The 17,097-nt window shown below is 40.7% G+C and overlaps 1 protein-coding gene across 2 annotated transcripts; it reads right to left on the bottom strand.

Annotated features, from left to right (window-relative positions):
• Nucleotides 1-700: 700 nt before the first annotated feature.
• On the bottom strand, nt 701-14,799 carry TBPL1 (TATA-box binding protein like 1). Of its 2 annotated transcripts, none has more exons than XM_069851930.1 (7): nt 14,671-14,799; nt 8,407-8,593; nt 7,675-7,757; nt 6,727-6,790; nt 4,962-5,065; nt 4,768-4,862; nt 701-1,962 (listed from the first exon to the last, which is right to left on the bottom strand). In XM_069851930.1, the coding sequence occupies exons 2-7, from the start codon at nt 8,539-8,541 to the stop codon at nt 1,892-1,894; spliced, it is 552 nt and encodes a 183-aa protein (XP_069708031.1). In that variant the 5' UTR covers nt 8,542-8,593; nt 14,671-14,799; the 3' UTR covers nt 701-1,891. The 2 variants fall into 2 exon arrangements, with proteins under 2 accessions (XP_069708031.1, XP_069708032.1); XM_069851931.1 differs by lacking the exon at nt 14,671-14,799 and adding an exon at nt 10,078-10,247.
• Between the last annotated feature and the right edge of the window lie 2,298 nt (nt 14,800-17,097).

Here is a 17,097-nt window from a genome sequence, read left to right as displayed (position 1 = left end):
TAGAAAGTGGAAAGCTTGCATGTAGCAAGCATTCCTTTTCCTGCTCTTTATCATTAATTCCATGATCATTCATAGATTCATAGAATGCTTTGGGTTGGAAGGGACCTTAAAGTTCCAACCCCACCTGCCATGGGCAAGGACACCTCCCACTAGACCAGGCTGCTCAAGGCCCCATCCAACCTGGCCTTGAACACTTCCAAGGAGGTGGCATCCACAACTTCCCTGGGCAACCTGTTCCAGTGCTTCACCACCCTCACTGTAAAGAATTTCTTCCTTATGTCTAGGAATGTCGAATTCAATTTAGTAAATTCATGCTTACAAGTCCTCTCTTTCCTACCTATACTGAGCTTAAAACAGTTTTCATGAATGTATCACTCAAGACTTGTGGGAAATCGTTGCTTCTTTCTTTTTGTTCTGAAAGGTTGAGCATTTCCCGAACTGTTCCTCTCTTTCCATAATTTTTACATAAAATTACTACAGACAGCCCCAACTTCTATATCACCCCTTCAGATAGATTAAATACATTATGCAAGGGATTTGCTTCTTCAGGATGTTGTTCCACTTTTCTTTCACAGCTGAGACTTCTGGTACCAAATCAGCTCATGGCTTATATTTTTACCACCCACTAAGACTGTACGTTACCTGCAGCACACAATAGTGGTGCTACATTTCTCCTCAATGAGACAGGGAAAAGACGACATACATACATTTATACATATTTATTGTATCTTTTTAAAAGTAGCAATTGCAGTTACTTTTAAGCATTCACCTCTCTTCTGCTTCAAATGTGCACTTATTGAGAGAAACATCTACTGGCTTTCAAGTCCAAGATTAATATCAATAATAATACATGCCAGAATCAAGCTTTGTTGCTTGTTGGCAGCTCCTGTCATGAAAATACTATACAGTAAGAAGAGCAGTAAGAAGAGCGTAGAAAAGGTCTGTGTTAATATTTCATTAACAGGCAGGGGCTGGATTAGTGTGAACATACCATCTTCTTGAGTTGAAGTACAACACTTTCCAAAAAACTGAAGCTCGCATAGTAACTTTTTTCTTTTTTTTCATCAGCAGGTGGACAAGGCAGTTGTTTTTTCTCCAGTATCTTCTTTAGTTGATAAGATTTCCTCTTATAGGAAAACACTTACTGTAGACCTTTATATTTAGAAATGTCTTCTCTTCGTGTAACAGCAAGAAAATACTTGAAATCTGGCATGTAGTTAAGAGAACAGCGAGCAAACCAAATTTCACCCTCAGATAAACATACTTAACTATTATAGATTTCAATCTAACCCACACACAAAGTTTTACAAATACTACAAATCGAAACAGAAGGTATCAGCAAAAGACTATTCTTACACTGTTTCAAATTAATTTGCAACTATACAATTTTAACTGTAATATAAAAAGGGAAAGGAATATAACAGAACAGGTATGGAGAAATATTTCCAAACTTTTATTTGTGCACATTCATCAGGTGAAAAAGATAACTTTTACAGCTTCTTTGGTGCCCAATATTCAGCTTACAAAAATGTAAAAGACTATTCACAAATAAAACACAAGCTCAAACTAAAAAAAAAAGAAGTTTTAAAGGTAGTGCACATCGTGACAGCTTTGCTTATGAATACACAGAAATTACTGCAAAAATAAATAGAATGTCTTTTCAAAAGCAGCAATTTCGTATCTTGTAAACTTCCGTTCATTACAATACAGCACTGTTAAGAGTAAAATCCAAAAGAACTGGAGTTTATACTGTGGCCATGAGCAAGTAAGAGAGTCTGTATTCCTTTGCTATGGTTGGTCCAGTTTTCCTTTTTGCTTTTAGTCCAATGTGCAGCAGTCTTTAAAGGTGCTTGGTTAGGCAACCTAACCATCAAGTGGTGAATTATAAAATTTATTTCCTGCTTTCAAACACAAACGGGTAAATCTGTTCCACAGCACTTGCAACAGCCTTTACGTTTGGCCCTGAGACATATTTAAAAAAAAAATAGCAGTAAGAACAGAAAAATCAAGGAATCAGAAGTTAAAACAACAATATCTCTAAAATATCCTTAATACTTTCAGCTACCACAACTTTATACTGCAGACAAAAATAAATTCTCCCCCATTTCTCCTAACTTAAGGTGTTCTCTGAGCACTTTTACTTACACGAAAAGACTCTCATATGAAATCTGCAAGATGCTCTACACTGATCAATGGCTAGGCTATAAATAAATAATAACACAATTTAAGTTCATAACAATTCGGGTGCTTTTCCATTTACTGGCTTAAACAGTCAGCCCAGAACAGGCGGAAGCGACTGAGCGGCAGGAGTAAAAAATTACTTCAACTTATGCTACTCTTCTAGAAATTTGTATTACTCAAAGTCTACCCACTTTTGTTTCTTCTTTTTAAAATCTACCAACAAAACTACTGCTAAATAAAGCTGGATATAACACAAATATGTTTCAAGCAATGTTATTTTATTTTGAAAATTACAGACCATTACTTTCTAGTCTGGATTTTGCAAACACCACCCCACCACTGACATCAGGACAAAACCTCCGAGCCAGGGAATGTTTATTGTCTCAAGATGAAGCACATGAAGGTCATCTAGCATGACCTACAAGCATTTGAAGAAAAGGAAGCATGAACTAGCAATGCTTTCTAATGGTACTAAACATTTTACACAATGAACAATTAAGACTGCAAATAAGCAAGCAGTTAACATGCTAGAAGAAATTAATCCTGGATGGATGTTTGTTAATGCAAACAGATGAAACCAGCAATTTCTTACTTACATTTTTACCTTACTTTAGAGAGCTGTTCAAAATGGCTCCCAAAAATCACAAATAACTTAAGTTACTAATTATTTATTAAAGCAATTCTAGAAATATTGTTTTAATCTACACACTCAGAAAGAAAACTGAATGGAACAGGATTCTTCCTGTAGTTTCAAACTGGTCAAGTTGAGCTAAGCACTCCCCTAAAACAAGCCTGGTGAAAGATACCTCCCTTCTGAGCAGATACTGCACCTTCCTTAAATTTGTCTGCTATTTCAGAAATTCAAGTTCTAGAGAAAGCCTTCAGAAAGCAAGAGTTTAAGTGGGCAAACAACTCTTGTAAAATACGCCACTCCCTATAGGGTTGAAGAGATGTAAAAACTGGATCATCACTGCAGGGAGTATAATGGAAGAAAAAAAAACCAAACCAAACCCCTCATCACTCATTTTGGCACAAGAAAAGTTAATACTTCTCCATATTACATATCAGTTCTTTTTATTTTGTTTTCTCAAGGTAACTCTAAATCTTTTTATGCTTGTCCAGTTAAAATGAACCCACACCTTCCTTTTTTATTTTTTATTTCTAATTATGTGTCTCAAATAGAATTCTTTGAGCCAGTGACATGACAAGTACTGGTACCGCAGAAACATGAATGGCCAAAAGGAACCTCATCTGAGTCTCACTTGAGAAGGAGTACAATAAAGCTGAAAAGTAATTTAAAACATTTTTAGAACAAGACTGGACATTTTTTTTCCTCTAGAAGAAATGCCCAGGTAAAACAGAAGGCTTCAAAACTAATAGAAGTCTGAGATATTTCTAAGTCACAGTAACAAGTAAACTACAAGGAAGTAAAATGCTGATGTTTACCATATTTCCCTTCATACTTGAAAGGACAATTCTGGAAATAGGAAAGTGATCTGGTCCCATATGTGGAGTAATAAGAATCTTACAAAGAGGCTGAATCTCATTAGGAGGCTGTCAAGACATGCTGAGAGCCTTGCATTACTGATACTCAAGCTTCTTATTTATTATAAATTTAATTTCTAGTTTTGGCTAGACCAGTTGCTCTGTTCAGAACATACACTGCAACCTTGAAATACTTTTTAGCCCTATATTTTCAGATTACAAAATCTGATGGAACTTGTCTTCTTAAGAAAACACTTCTGATATCCTCTGAGAAATATTCCCTGTAATGCCTGGATATTTGTTAAGGAATTAAGATGTGAAAACAAAAAACCCTAACCAACTTCTGAACCAGTAGCTGAGTTCTAACAAATGGAAGACAGAATTCCCACTTAAGTGACAGAAAGTGATAGTTTTTGGTTCTGCACCAATTAACAGGTATTCTTTAACAAACCTGTGGTGGAAATCTCACAAGCAAACAAAGAATAGAGAATAAAAATTAGGAACAGAGGAAAAATCATGGCATGGCATCAAGACCCAAGACAACTGTGTCTTTGATTACATGTGGAAGTCACTGATGCCGACAATTCAGGTGGTGGTTCTCTGTCAGTTAAGTTTTAATGATACAGAGCACAAGTCTGAAGAACTGCAAGCACTGGTCAACTTCAGTTAGGACAAAACACTTGCCATCCTATATGTTTCCATAAATCTACAATTTTGAAACATTGTATTTATGAAAGGGATGTTAATGCTACATGTCCTTTAGTTTACAGCACTATGAAGATGAAAAAAAGGAACAGGATTAAAATATTTAAATAAACAATAAATACCTGCATTCTCAACTCCTCTCACTTTTGTATTTATAAAAAACAGACTATGTACATTCAAAGTAATTCTTAAGCCTACCAATAATAATAGCACACTATCTACAACTCTTCTGGCACTTTCACACAAAAACAAACTAGGTGCTAGCACTGGGAAACAAAATCCCTTCAACATATCTGTTGATCATTTAAAACATTTTCCTTTCCTAAATCTACTGGCCCTAAAGTTAAATGTTCCCAACAAGCTAAAATACTTTTTTTTTTTAATATATCAAAATACCTGTAACTGTGATGCTTCCTGTGGAAAAAATCTGTAAGGTAGCTCTGAGAGTTTTCATTCTGTAACACACAGCAGGATGAAGTTCTGGTTCATAACTGCAAAAAAGAAATAAAAAGTAAAATAGATCTAGAACCCAAAAAAAGAAAATCTTAAGAAGTACACCAAGCATATAGTACCTTTAAATCCTACCATACCTTGCATGAGGTCTGTTTTTCTTTGTAAATTCTGGCAATCTGATCTCAAACGGCATGTTGCACACTGCTAAAACATTCACAACTTTAAAATCTGTGAAAATTACCTTTTCAAAAAAGAGGGGAAAAAAAGACATTAGAAATTCAGTTTACAGCAAAGCAGACATATGGGTTGCAAAAAAAATAAATTGGAACACTAATAATTAGAGTATTTTTATGAGATTTCAGAATGAAACCCTTGTGATTGATGCATTTCTAATAGGAATTTAAACAGTACTTACTGGACTCAAATCACTTACTTTATGCTTCTATGGTGCAGTAACTACTGAACAAGATACTTCACAGTTGCATTATACTATTATAGTACAGTTTAAGAATAAGACACAGAAACAACTCATATTGCTGTACTAAATACATGCAAACTGAAAATAAACTAAATTAAATAGCACATGGGGCATCAAAATAAGCAGAGAAAAAGCTTAAGTTTCTTTGCTACAAGAATCTTATGCAATTTAAAAACTTCTTTAATGCCTTGTTGCTATACATCATTTTTATTAATGTTAAGAATCAGAAAAAAGGTGAAAATTGTTTTGTTTAACATCTCCAGCAGCCAGTACTGCAAGCTGCTTTTCTACTCTCTGAAATACAGCTCAAACCACTGGCTTGCAGTTATTCTTTACCATAGCCATTTTAGATGACAATAAAATGGCTAACAGACTATTCCTAAGTAAACAAATGCACTGCTGAGAAGCCAGAGTTGACAATTTCACTGAAGACAGTTCTGTTCAATTTCTGTGATTGCCTGAACTTTAAAATGACCATTCTTCAGTGAAAACTTTTTTGGAAGGATGCTACTAGTAGGAGCAACTTATCCTTACAAAGGGTCAACTATCAATTTAATCTTCAAAATATATTTCACTTAAACTGATTTAATGTTCCATTACGGCTTTTAGAGGACACAGGAAGAGTGTCTAACTTTTTCCTGGGTCTGACACAGCATTGCCGGGACAGCCTGTCACGACTGCCTTTACGAACTACAATCACAGGTTGCCTCTCCGTGCCAAAAGACAGACACTGTGTCTATTAAGTAGTCTGTCTGCAAACTGAAACCACAGGTAAATGGTACAATTGACTACTGGGAAGTTTTAGAGTACTAAAATGTGGCATTTTAAATTGCTTACGTTGCTATTTTTAAGCTCATACTATGAAATATAGTGGTGGTTTTTACTGGGAATATTAACCCAGGAAAAAGAGGGGTTTAATGTCCTAAGTATTTTATTTGGTTTATTTCCTGCTGTGCAATCTGACAGAACAGAAGCACTTCCTCCTCCACCTTTTAATTAAAGGGGCTCAAACTTGCCCTTAGCAAGAAAGACACATATCTGCTATTCCATCAGAAATGAGGGAAAATTATGTTGAAATGACAGTTAGGTTTATTCTCTTCAGCACTCCTTCCAAATAAATTTTCAAGATATTATAAAGTCTATCAGAGAAACATATGCAGGTGGTCCATTTACTAAACAAATTTTATTGTTCATTAGCCAGTGAAGAAGCACTACTCTGAGCTCCCAAATGAAACAGAAATCCACAAAATAAAACAGGTTCCCTTTAACCAGCATCTGAAAAATGTATGCCAACACAAAAGGGGCATCTGAGTGAAAATATGCTCACTGCTAAATTGTTATGCTCCCTCATTTTTTTTAATTTAAAAAAAAAAAGCAGACTACCAACATCGCTTGAGTCATACAAGTCTTTTCATTAGAATTACCTGAAAACCTAGTTTCTGTAGACTACGAGCTAACCGTCTGGCACCAAATTTAGCTTCTTCTTCACTATAAAGGAGATAGAAAATAATCCACTGTTAGCAGAAATAATGTATATACTGCATAGCACAATAGCTACTGAGACTACACAATGAACTGTTGCACAGGAACCATGATCACCCAGCCAGCCTTCATTTTATCCTACTCTACATATTATGTTTGAGCTATCTACATATTCAAATGGAATCCTTCATATCCTGTCTGAAGAATATATCCTGGCACTTGGCTCCAGCTGAAGTGGGAGACCTATTTTCATAAGTCACTCTAAATACTCTTTAAATACAAATATCATCACAAATAGTCTGTAGTTAACATCTTGAACTACCATCTTCAATTGAGACAAGAGATCATATACAAGAAGCATGCAAATTTAGTATTGTACCTTAACCCTACTTCACAATCCAGACATATCTTAAAGGAATTAATCTATTAAGAGTTCAGCAAGTCTCAGACATATATGACCTGAGAGTCTAATTTTGCTTCTTTTCCCAGTCCCGCAACACTGTAGAACTTGATGAAATTCATGTTTGTTTTCATGAAAGAATAAGAAATATCCCTCAAAGAGGGCCAGCCCTTCCCAGGTTTCAAGTTCTGGCTAAAAACACAGAATTCTTAAAGAGTTCTCAAATGAAACCTCTAGGATTTTCTTCACAAAGTAGTCTTCCCTGCTGTTCTCCCACAAGGCTCAACTGATGTTGCTTAAGAGTTCAAATCAGTCTCAGACAGACACTTCACATAGAAAACTTCCAGCCTGGCAACACAGCATGTGTGATCCAGTGTGAGCGAATCTTAACAGTGAGAAGTATTGCCTCTTGCTATCTTCTTCATTTATAACATTATATTTTAAATGACACAAGACTTTACAGCTAGAGAAAGAATCTTCAGGAACTCACCTTGTGGCTCCTGTGCAAATAACTTTTCCTGAGGACCAAATTGTGGCTGTAATCCTAGGTTTCCTAAGCTTCATTAATACTTTCTAAAAAGAAAAACGGAAGAGAAAGAACTGGGAATTAGTAGTAGTTCAATTTCATACTGGAAAAAAGTAATCAACTGTTAGACAAATCAACTGTTACACTAATAATATTTCCTTTATTTTTTTAATCGTCTTGAACTGTTCCTTCATCTCTTCCAGGAATTAAAAAAACCTAGCTCCCAAGAAGAGCAAAATAAGTGTGGAATATCTCAGCCAGTGATTCAGTGTTCACAAAACAGATTAAATGAAGGAAGTTTCTTCTGAATAAAAAGCTGAATGCCCAGAGCACTGCGCTAATTTTTTCTCATTACAGTGACTCCCACACTGCCGACTCCTGATCAGGACATATTTTCTTGACAAAACCATCAAATTTTGAGAGGAAAAAGAGACCCCAAGGTTTAAGAGGTCTCATCACACACCTTACGCTCAGTATTCACCTCACTAGTTGCAGTCTTCTAAGACTGTCTTTACTTACTTCCCTTACCACACATTTAGTGTATGACAGATTAAATGCTTAATACAGAAATCCAGAAATAAAACTATGCTTTTCTCTATCCGCCATGCACAATCTAAGACATGAGAATGTTTAGCTTAATGTTTAAGTTTCCAGCATTTGTAGAAACAGATACTTGAGGTATGTTGAATATCTTACCCCAACATCACGCTTGTATATAACATTCGCTCCCTCTAATGCGATCTTCCTCAAGTTTAAATGACATCTTGTTCTAAAAACACACACTACATTTGTGATTAAAATGTCCAATGCAACATCACTGTCTGCATCCATTGGGGTGATTTACAACTCAGTTTTCCCACCAGCTCACCATGAAGATCACATCCTGAGAAAAGAAAATCATAAAATTAGACCTACCAGTAGAAAATTGCCTATTAATGCCATTGTATACATCCGTCCATGAAAGAAGACAAGAAGCAGAAGTGACTGCATTGTGACTCATTTGAGTTAACTGTGTGTGGGGAGAGGAGGTGTCTGTACCCTGTAAGCTAGAGAACAGGAGGTTACTTGTTTAAAGACATGCTGCCAGACTTAACATAAATAAAGCGTGTATACATATGTATATAATATTTAAACTTGCCAGTTAAATATGTTACAACTCATAGCAACTATATCAGGATACAGTAAAGATTACTGAAACTTTGTCCATAGCTCCAGTAGATAATCTTTCCTCAGGTCATTTGAGGATGTCGTTAGACATCTCAGGAAAACACACTTCTTTGGCTGCTTGACGGATGAGCCTGCTGAATACCTTTGAACTAACATGGATTACACAAACTGCAGCCTATGGACAGCCTGTTGCCACAGCTTTTCCACCTTTATCCAGCACTCTTGGCCTCTGTCTCCCAATATAATAGCATCATGTGAACTATACAAAATGTCCTGGTGGCAGCAACAGCCTGGGCTGAGCCCCAGTGGCCTCTCACCCCCTTCTGCACTGTCCACAGGAACCGCATGGAATGCATGTATTGTACATGCAAAGTAGAATTAAGTGTTCCTGAGGAAAAGTGTGAGTAACTGTGAAGGCACAGGATGGAGGCCCAGTGCACGCCCAGCAAAACAAAGGCAGTGAGGAAGCATCCAGTCTGCCCACATACATTGGAGGTGATACTCCTAACACACACCTCAACCAGGGGAGAAGAAATGTAAGATAGGGAGTAGAGCTACTGTTCAGCCCAGCCTCAGACTTCCTGACATCTCTTCTGTACACATACCAAGTCCGAGACAGTGGCCATCTCAAATGTCAAAATCACAAAATCACAATAGGAGAGGAGGAAAAGGTCAAGAACACTGATATTTAGTGAAAAGGACTTATGTGAAAATACTGCAGTTCATTAAGGATTTTTTCTTTGTATAAGAATGTAAAAAAAATCTTAAGTTTCACTACAGGAGAAGTAACTTAAGTAGAGCATAGCCTAACAAACAGGGACAATATTATCTTGATCCAATCATTCAAAGTTTTAGTACTATTTCATCCAAAACAAACACAACAGAAAGCAATGAGCAAAATAAACAGTCAGAAATATGTAAAGCTTTACATGGTTGTTCCGATGGAAGAAGAAGACTATGCATCAAGAACAATATACATAACAGACTGCGGTGCACTCAGAAAACTAAATGTTTTTAAATATTCTCTATCAAAAATCTTCAGGATACTGATAATAATGTTAATTTTGTGGTCTTGTCTGACTACAACTTCCTAATCATCATGCCATCCTCCAATCGAGAACTCACTCAAGGTGCATCTTTGACTACAATTCACTGACAAAACAGAAGCAATAAACTAAAAGGTAGATGTGCATAATATACTGGGTCAGCTGCTGTGATGGTTACTGCTTCTACTGTGCAGCTTGTTAGAGGCTGAAAGAATTGGTCTGTAATTGTTGGCTTGTCCCATATAAGAAAAGGAAAGGTGGGCGATAATACAAAAGAGGTGAAGAAACAGCAACAGAGAATGAGAAAAATCATAGGCCGAGGGAGCTGAGGGTGGAAACAATCAAACAAGAGAACAAATAGTAATCGATTAGTACTGCCGTATCATTTTTTTTTTAAAAACCAAAAATTACATGAATCCTCAAAGTTAGAAATTATTTATCCCATCTGGTTTTGACAGACTACTACAGATTGGGTTAGCAATTTATGGCACCAGTTCCAAAGATAGCACATGTGCAGATTTTGAATGGCACGTAGGCAGGGCCAGCACAGAGCGAGGAGCTGGAACCCATGGCATCTTCAGAGAGGCATTTGTTTTCCACCCTGGCTCTGGCCGAACTCACTTACTGGAACCTAGGAATGACTGTCACACAAGAACACAAGATATCTCCAATCGTCAGCAGCTGCCAATTATCAGCAAGTTTCTACTGGCACCCTCAACATCTATGTTCTGAAAGAATAAATACGGTCATGCATAACATCCTTGAAAGATTGCTAACCTTCAAGCAAACCATAATACTGTACATTAATGTCTCCATAAAACTCTGATGCCTTGTCTTAAACGGATCTGGGGAGGAGTCACATGTTCATTCAGAACAAAGGAAAAAGTGGTTGAAAGTGAGGAAAATTACAATTTAAAATGGAAAGATCTATCATTAAAGTGGGATCTGGAGGAAAAAAAGAACAGTAATATTGTGGAGCTGTCAGTAAGGATGTTTTCAGCAATGATGGTGTATTTTGGTTAGAAGTACAATCTACTCGCATAGATTTTAATGGGAGGAAAACTACACAACATTACAGTAGCATGCCTCCTTTTTCATTAGCCATGTTCTGAAAGTTCAAGACAATAGATATTTCAGGAGAAGCTTTTTAATTTTAAATCCATTTTGAATTGTGTCTAATATTCCAGACTAGATTTTATCACATTCAGTTAAAAAGGGACATGAATTGTTATAGAAGCAATATCTAAATACAACATAAACATGTGAAAAAAAAACCCAAACTACCTCTTATTCTACTTCACTGTTACTTCGTCTAACAGAAGCATTTAATTGTTAAACTTCTCACTCAAGTATCAAACATTTCAAGTATTAATTACCAATTTGTTTCTCATTTGTATGGATGAAACCACTTTATTTGCTGCTGCTAAATGCAACCCATGCTTTCCAAGAACTTTAATCCAAGTGTCAGCAATTTTGAATATATCCATTCCCATTTAGTATACAAATACAATTAACCTCTTCCAAGGTATGGTTTAGATGCATTGGGTAAACCAAAATCTTTTTAGACTTGGGATACTTCTGTCCAAGCAGCGAGCAAGCATAACCTCTGCCTTGTCAGTCATTTCAATGTCTTACACTGTACTGACAACAAAGAGTAAAATCTAAAGAAAACATGTCCTACTGCCTTTTTCTGGGAAATCTCAAAGAAATCTGAATTCATAGGAACCATGTGAACAGAAGCAAGTTAAACATTTTTAAAAAATAACAAAACCTGCACTATATAAATAACAGTTTGAAGAACACATCCATAAAAAAGGTGCAACAATGTTCTCTAATAAGATATGGGAGGGGAGTTGAAAATAAAATTTAAAAAATAAATAGATCTCTGCAGAAGTTTGCATTATTTTATTAAGGAAATTTTTGAAGTTTATTCTTTCTTTTGAACATTGTTTTCAGGGACACATCAGGAATACTACCTTAAGAAGAAAAAATGAGGAAGGAAAAAAATAGTAGGTAGGTGAAGCATGATAATGAACATTAAAACAGCAAAAGCTAACTTAAGGATATTTGTCCCTGTAAAGTAATGTACTCTAAACAAAGTAGAGAAACCTCTCAGAACAAGAAATACTTTGGAGGAAGGAATGAGCACTCAAGTTCTTAAACAAAGCATTACCCATACCTGCCCAGTTACCACCACAACCATACTATTCTAGATACTATATGAACACACATTAAGACAAAAGCCCTGTGCTGATATATTACAAACTAAAAAAAAGCCAACGTTCTGTCTTCAAAAAGTTCCAAACCAACTACATCATCATCATCAAAGGGAGAGGAAAAGCACTTGGGATCGGGATCTATAAAAGAAGTATTATTTTAAGGTTTTGGCTACCTTTGATCAGAGAAACTCCAGGCTACAAAAGTAGAGCGGGAGGTATCTAACCATGGTTATATGTTAATGTCAGAACAGTTTAATAAACACCTTTTTCACCAGCAGCCTAAGTTCAAGCAACTTCTACTGGTTATTTTTCATGTTGCTCCAAAGCAGTTCACCAACTGACCCCACAAACAGTTCCAACAGCACAGCTGAAGGAATAGCTGTCACTACTGCACCATAGGCATTCATCAAACTAATGCTTGAAAAAGATTTTTGAAGAAGTTACCTGGAACCTCCATACAAGGTTTCCATAGAAGAACAGAGAATACACAAAATAAAGCCCATTGGGAATGAAGAGAGACAACTACATCCTCCCACTACCAAAGGTGCATTTCTAAAGGCTTGTGTTCAACCCCTCAGGAAACAGGTCCACAGGACAGACCTCTGAAATCTGCTTGAAATTTCAGATATGATTCAGACATGGTGGCAAGTGAATGAGTTGCCAGAACCAATAGCAACATAGCTACTACCTTCCATACAGAAAATCCTCTGGTCCAAAGAGCTTTTAGTTACAGCCACTAGCTACTTTTTGTTGTCTCTAGTGGCAAGGTAAACTGTCCCTAAAGCAGATGACCATCTTGTAGCTAATATTCTCACTTTCCAAGACTTGCACACTCAAGACTACTTCCTACAGAATGAAACAAATATATTTTGGAGAAGGAAAACATTTCCACATACACATAAAGCCAATGTCAAAGTAGGGTCCAATTAGATCAATGAACAGAATGATGATACCATTTATACCATAAACAGGCAGGAGACAAAAGCCCTGTCTTGCTGTCAAATCTCTTGGATAAGCTTATTGCACCCCCACAGACCTGGGGTCTTCCAACACAAATCCAGTTGCAGGAATGAAGACAAACTGTTTATAGAAAAACAACATAAAGCTTATTTTTAAGTAATTCATAACAGGCCATTTTCCTCAAATCTTTCTCATCATAAAGGTCCACTAATATTCAAAGCAAGATTCACTTGCATCAAATTTTGTGCCATCTTCCCCTTTTAACATGCAGTAATGGTCAAATAACGAGCATTAAGAACAGTCCTTTAGATCTTTTTGATATGTGGAAAATTGCCCAAAGTTTGAGAGAAGTTTTAACAGACAGGCTAGGTGGCCATTCCAACTTGATAAAACACTGTAAGAACCCCCAAAATCTTAATATTTTAACACAACAGGCAAGCCTCTAATCCCTCTCTCCCTCCACCATTTACCATTTGTGCATCTCGACTGAGGAACTGCGAGTACTTTTCCTATTTACCCAGTTGGGGATCTCACCCAAAGTCCTACACATCCCAGCGCCCTAACACTCAGGTGAGCAAACAACTGATGTTTTTCCCCTTCAATCCCAGCCGGAAACTTCTCTGGCGAGCCCGGCAGACACAAAGCACAGGCAGAAAGCGGCCTGACCACGCCGGCCTCCGCTGCCCGATCCCAGCCCTTCGCTACGTGGCTGCCGGGAACGCGGCTCGTACACCGGGGGCTGGGCACGTTCTTTCGGCGACCGGGACAGCCCTTGGATGAAGCCAACATCCTGGACAACATCCCGCACCCGTCTCCTCCCCTGGGGCCCCGGGGTTGGAAACGGCCCCGCGGCGGGAGGAGCCGGCAGGGCCCCGGGAGGGGAGGGCGCACCGCTACCCGCACCCAGCCGGGAAGGGAGCATAAGGAGAGCGGGAGATGGGGGCGAAGGGAGGAGGGGGAAAAGTTGCGGGGGGGGGGGCTGCGGGGGAGGTGTGTGAAAGAAGCGGGGGGGGGCGAGAGGAGGAGGGCTGCCATGGAGGGGGGGCCTGCGAAGTGGGGGCGAGGGAGCTGAAGAGGGGGTAGCGGGGGGAGAAGGAGGAGAGGTGGAGGGGGGGCGAAGGGGAGGTGAGAGGGACCGGGGTGGGCGGGAAGAGGAGGGGGCAAGGGAGAGCGAACTGCGATGGAGGGGCAGCGGGGGCGGGGGGGAGCGTGGGAAGGGGGGGCTGCGATGGAGGGGGCTGCCAAAGGGGGGCGAAGGAAGAGCGGGGGCGAGGGGAGCGGGGACGAAGGAAGGAGAGGGAAAGGTTAAGGGGGCGAGGGGAGCGGGAGAGGGGACGAAAGAAGGAGGGGGAAAGGTTGGGTGAGCGAGGGGAGCGGGAGGAGGTGCGAAGGGGAGGCTGCGATGGAGGAGGAAGCGGGGGAGGGGCACGGGGGGGTGGTGGAAAGGGGAAGGGGTGTGAGACCCGGGGTCCCAATGGCCGCCCCCGGCGCGGGTGGCGGGGCCGCGTCCCCCCGGAGCGGGCCGGCCCCGCCGAGGAGGAGGAGGAGGAGCCCGCAGCAGCCGTTACCGTGCGGGCGGGGCGGTCGGCGGCGGTCGGCGCGGGGTGCCGGTTGCTAGGCGCCCCGCCGCTGGCGCCCGGCGGCGTTGCGGGTGCTGGGCCGACTCTGCGCGACAATAAACATCCCCCGGCGCCGCGGGCATAGACGCGGGGCCGGCTAGAGCGGCCACCGGAAGTCACGGCGCGCGAGGCGGGGGAAACGGGGCGGAGGTGGGGGGGGCGCACGGGGGCCTCGCGAGTGCCGCACTTCCGGCTCCCTCCTGCGCCCCCTGCGGCGCGGCGGGCTGAGGGCGGCGCCGGGCCTGGAGCCGCGGGATCCGCCGCCCGCCCGGGGCTGCGGTAGCGTTAGAACCGTGGAATCGCGAGGTTGGGAAAGATCTATGAGATCACCGAGTCCCGCCGTGCCTGCCCGCTACTAAGCCGTATCCCCGAGCGCTGCATCCGCCCGTCTCTTCAGCGCCTCCAGGGGTGGGGACTCGGTCCCCGGCCTGGGCAGGTGCTCCAGGGCCCGATCCCAACGCGGGCCTGGCGAACCGAGGCTGCCCCGCGGGCGCTGGCAGGGGCCCCAGGGCAGGCGGGGGGCTTTTCTAGTGATTTTTTTCTTTTTCTTTTTTTTTTTTTTTTTCTGTCTGTGCCACCCTTGGGAGCTCTTGCCCACCTGCATGGTGCCAATGGGCCCCGCGGTACCCGGTTTCTGGCCGACTGGGAAAGCCTGGATCCCAGCCGCATGGCCCGAGGCAGCGCCTTCACCAGCAAAGCGGCAGGAGATCTGATCCAGTCCGGGGATCGGATGTTGTGAATGCTCATGGCACGTACCTGCTTTTCTGTGGGGCCACTCTGAGTTCTTATGTTTGCTGCACGCCTCTTGTTGGCTGGCACCGTTGCTCTGTGCACTCTTCTGAGGGAACTGAGAGGTCAGCAGTGCTCCTAACACGGTCACAGAATCGTTTAGGTTGGAAAAGACTTTTAAGATCATCAAGTCAAATTGTAAACCAAACACTGTCCTGCTTCCACTGCTTGTCCAGCCACCATCTGTTTGAACTGGCAGCAACAATGCACTGGCTGCATTGCTGTTACATACACGCATGCTGCACTGCAGCAGGATTCTTATCACTGCGTCTTGTCTTAGAAATACTTGAAAGATGTCGGTTTTGGTTGTTTTGGTTTTTTTTTTTATTGGTTGGTTTTGTTCTGGTGGGTTGGTTTTTTGGGTTTTTTTTGTTTGTTTGTTTGTTTGTTTTAAATTCAAAGTAGTGTTCTTTGGTACTGAGGGGTTAGTCCACAGCACTGAGAGTGAGCTCTCCTACTAATTGTTGGTGTGTGAACAGACTGCTGACCCCAAGTGAAACAAAGATGTGAGCAGATGGCTGAGAAGCCTCGAATATTCCCAAGTCCCCTGAGGACTCTGTGGCCAGCATTTTTTTTTCTGTGATTTTAACATTAAAATAACTAATGTAAGACTGCGGCTTTGTACTTTTCCAATATGCAGCTTGTTTAATCTTTGCAGAGTGGTCACACGGTGCTTGCTTTGAGGAGATGTGGGAGGGGACAAGGGGACACAGTGAAGATGGTTAGGATGGCACGGGTTCTCCATGTCCAGGACAGCCCTGGACTGTCCCACCTATGCTGTCTGTAGGGAGTACAGCCTGTGATGAACTGCCTTTCAGCTACACTTACATTTTCTCTTGGAAGAACTGTTTGTTTTGCTTCATTTGGGAACCCAGGAACAAATAAGCATGGCTGCAGTGTGGCCAATTAAAGGCCCAGCATCCGGACTAAAGAAGGACATAAAGCTGTCAGGTTGACTTTAGGTTTATACAGATACATCCGTCTTTATATGAAAAATATATATATTTATATGTGTGCAGTGCAGAGTATTCACTGAATTGACAGTTGTCTGAAATTGAGGTTCTGTAATTATGTACTTTCTATGTCTGAAGTGATGGCAGAATAGCTTTAATTAGGATAGGGGAAAACGTATGAAATTTAAATTTTGAAGAATTCCAGAGTTGAGATGTTTTCCTCTGCTAGCTTCAGTTTAATCGTTGAAGTGCATTACTAGGTTCACTTGTCAAGAATAATTATTTCAGATTCTTACTTCAAATCAGCTGCCGAGTAAATCAATGACGGTATTGCTTGTTAATGTGGTTTTGCTTTCCTGTTGGCAGTCTGACTTCACGGCGGTGTGCGGCAGCACTGCCACCCTGCGGCTTCTTACAGAAACGGATCTACAGCCCTTAGGTGAAGGAGGTCGAGAGAAGGGAGCAGGAATTCTGAATTTAGAGCAACTGTTAGCACAGTTCTGTAACTCTGCACGGGATCCCCAGCATTTTTATGGGGTGCCTTAAAACCGTTTTAATTCTTTATGGGCTTCAGCCTGAAGACTCTGTGAGTAATTGCAATTGACACTGCTAAGATAGTTACGATGTCTTCTCC

The sequence above is a fragment of the Phaenicophaeus curvirostris genome, chromosome 2 (genome assembly GCF_032191515.1).
Source record: "Phaenicophaeus curvirostris isolate KB17595 chromosome 2, BPBGC_Pcur_1.0, whole genome shotgun sequence".
Lineage (NCBI taxonomy): Eukaryota > Metazoa > Chordata > Aves > Cuculiformes > Cuculidae > Phaenicophaeus > Phaenicophaeus curvirostris.
The sequence above is the reverse complement of the archived record's forward strand: the minus strand, read 5'-3'. Positions and strand labels throughout refer to the sequence as shown.

Coding starts and splice junctions, on each gene's coding strand:
- TBPL1 (XM_069851930.1), bottom strand. CDS start 8,541: ATGGATGCAGACAGTGATGTTGCATTGGACATTTTAATCACAAATGTA. Junction 7,758..8,406: donor TATACAAGCGTGATGTTGGG/GTAAGATATTCA, acceptor TTTTCTTTTTAG/AAAGTATTAATGAAGCTTAG. Junction 1,963..4,767: donor AGGAAGCATCACAGTTACAG/GTATTTTGATAT, acceptor AATATGTCTCAG/GGCCAAACGTAAAGGCTGTT.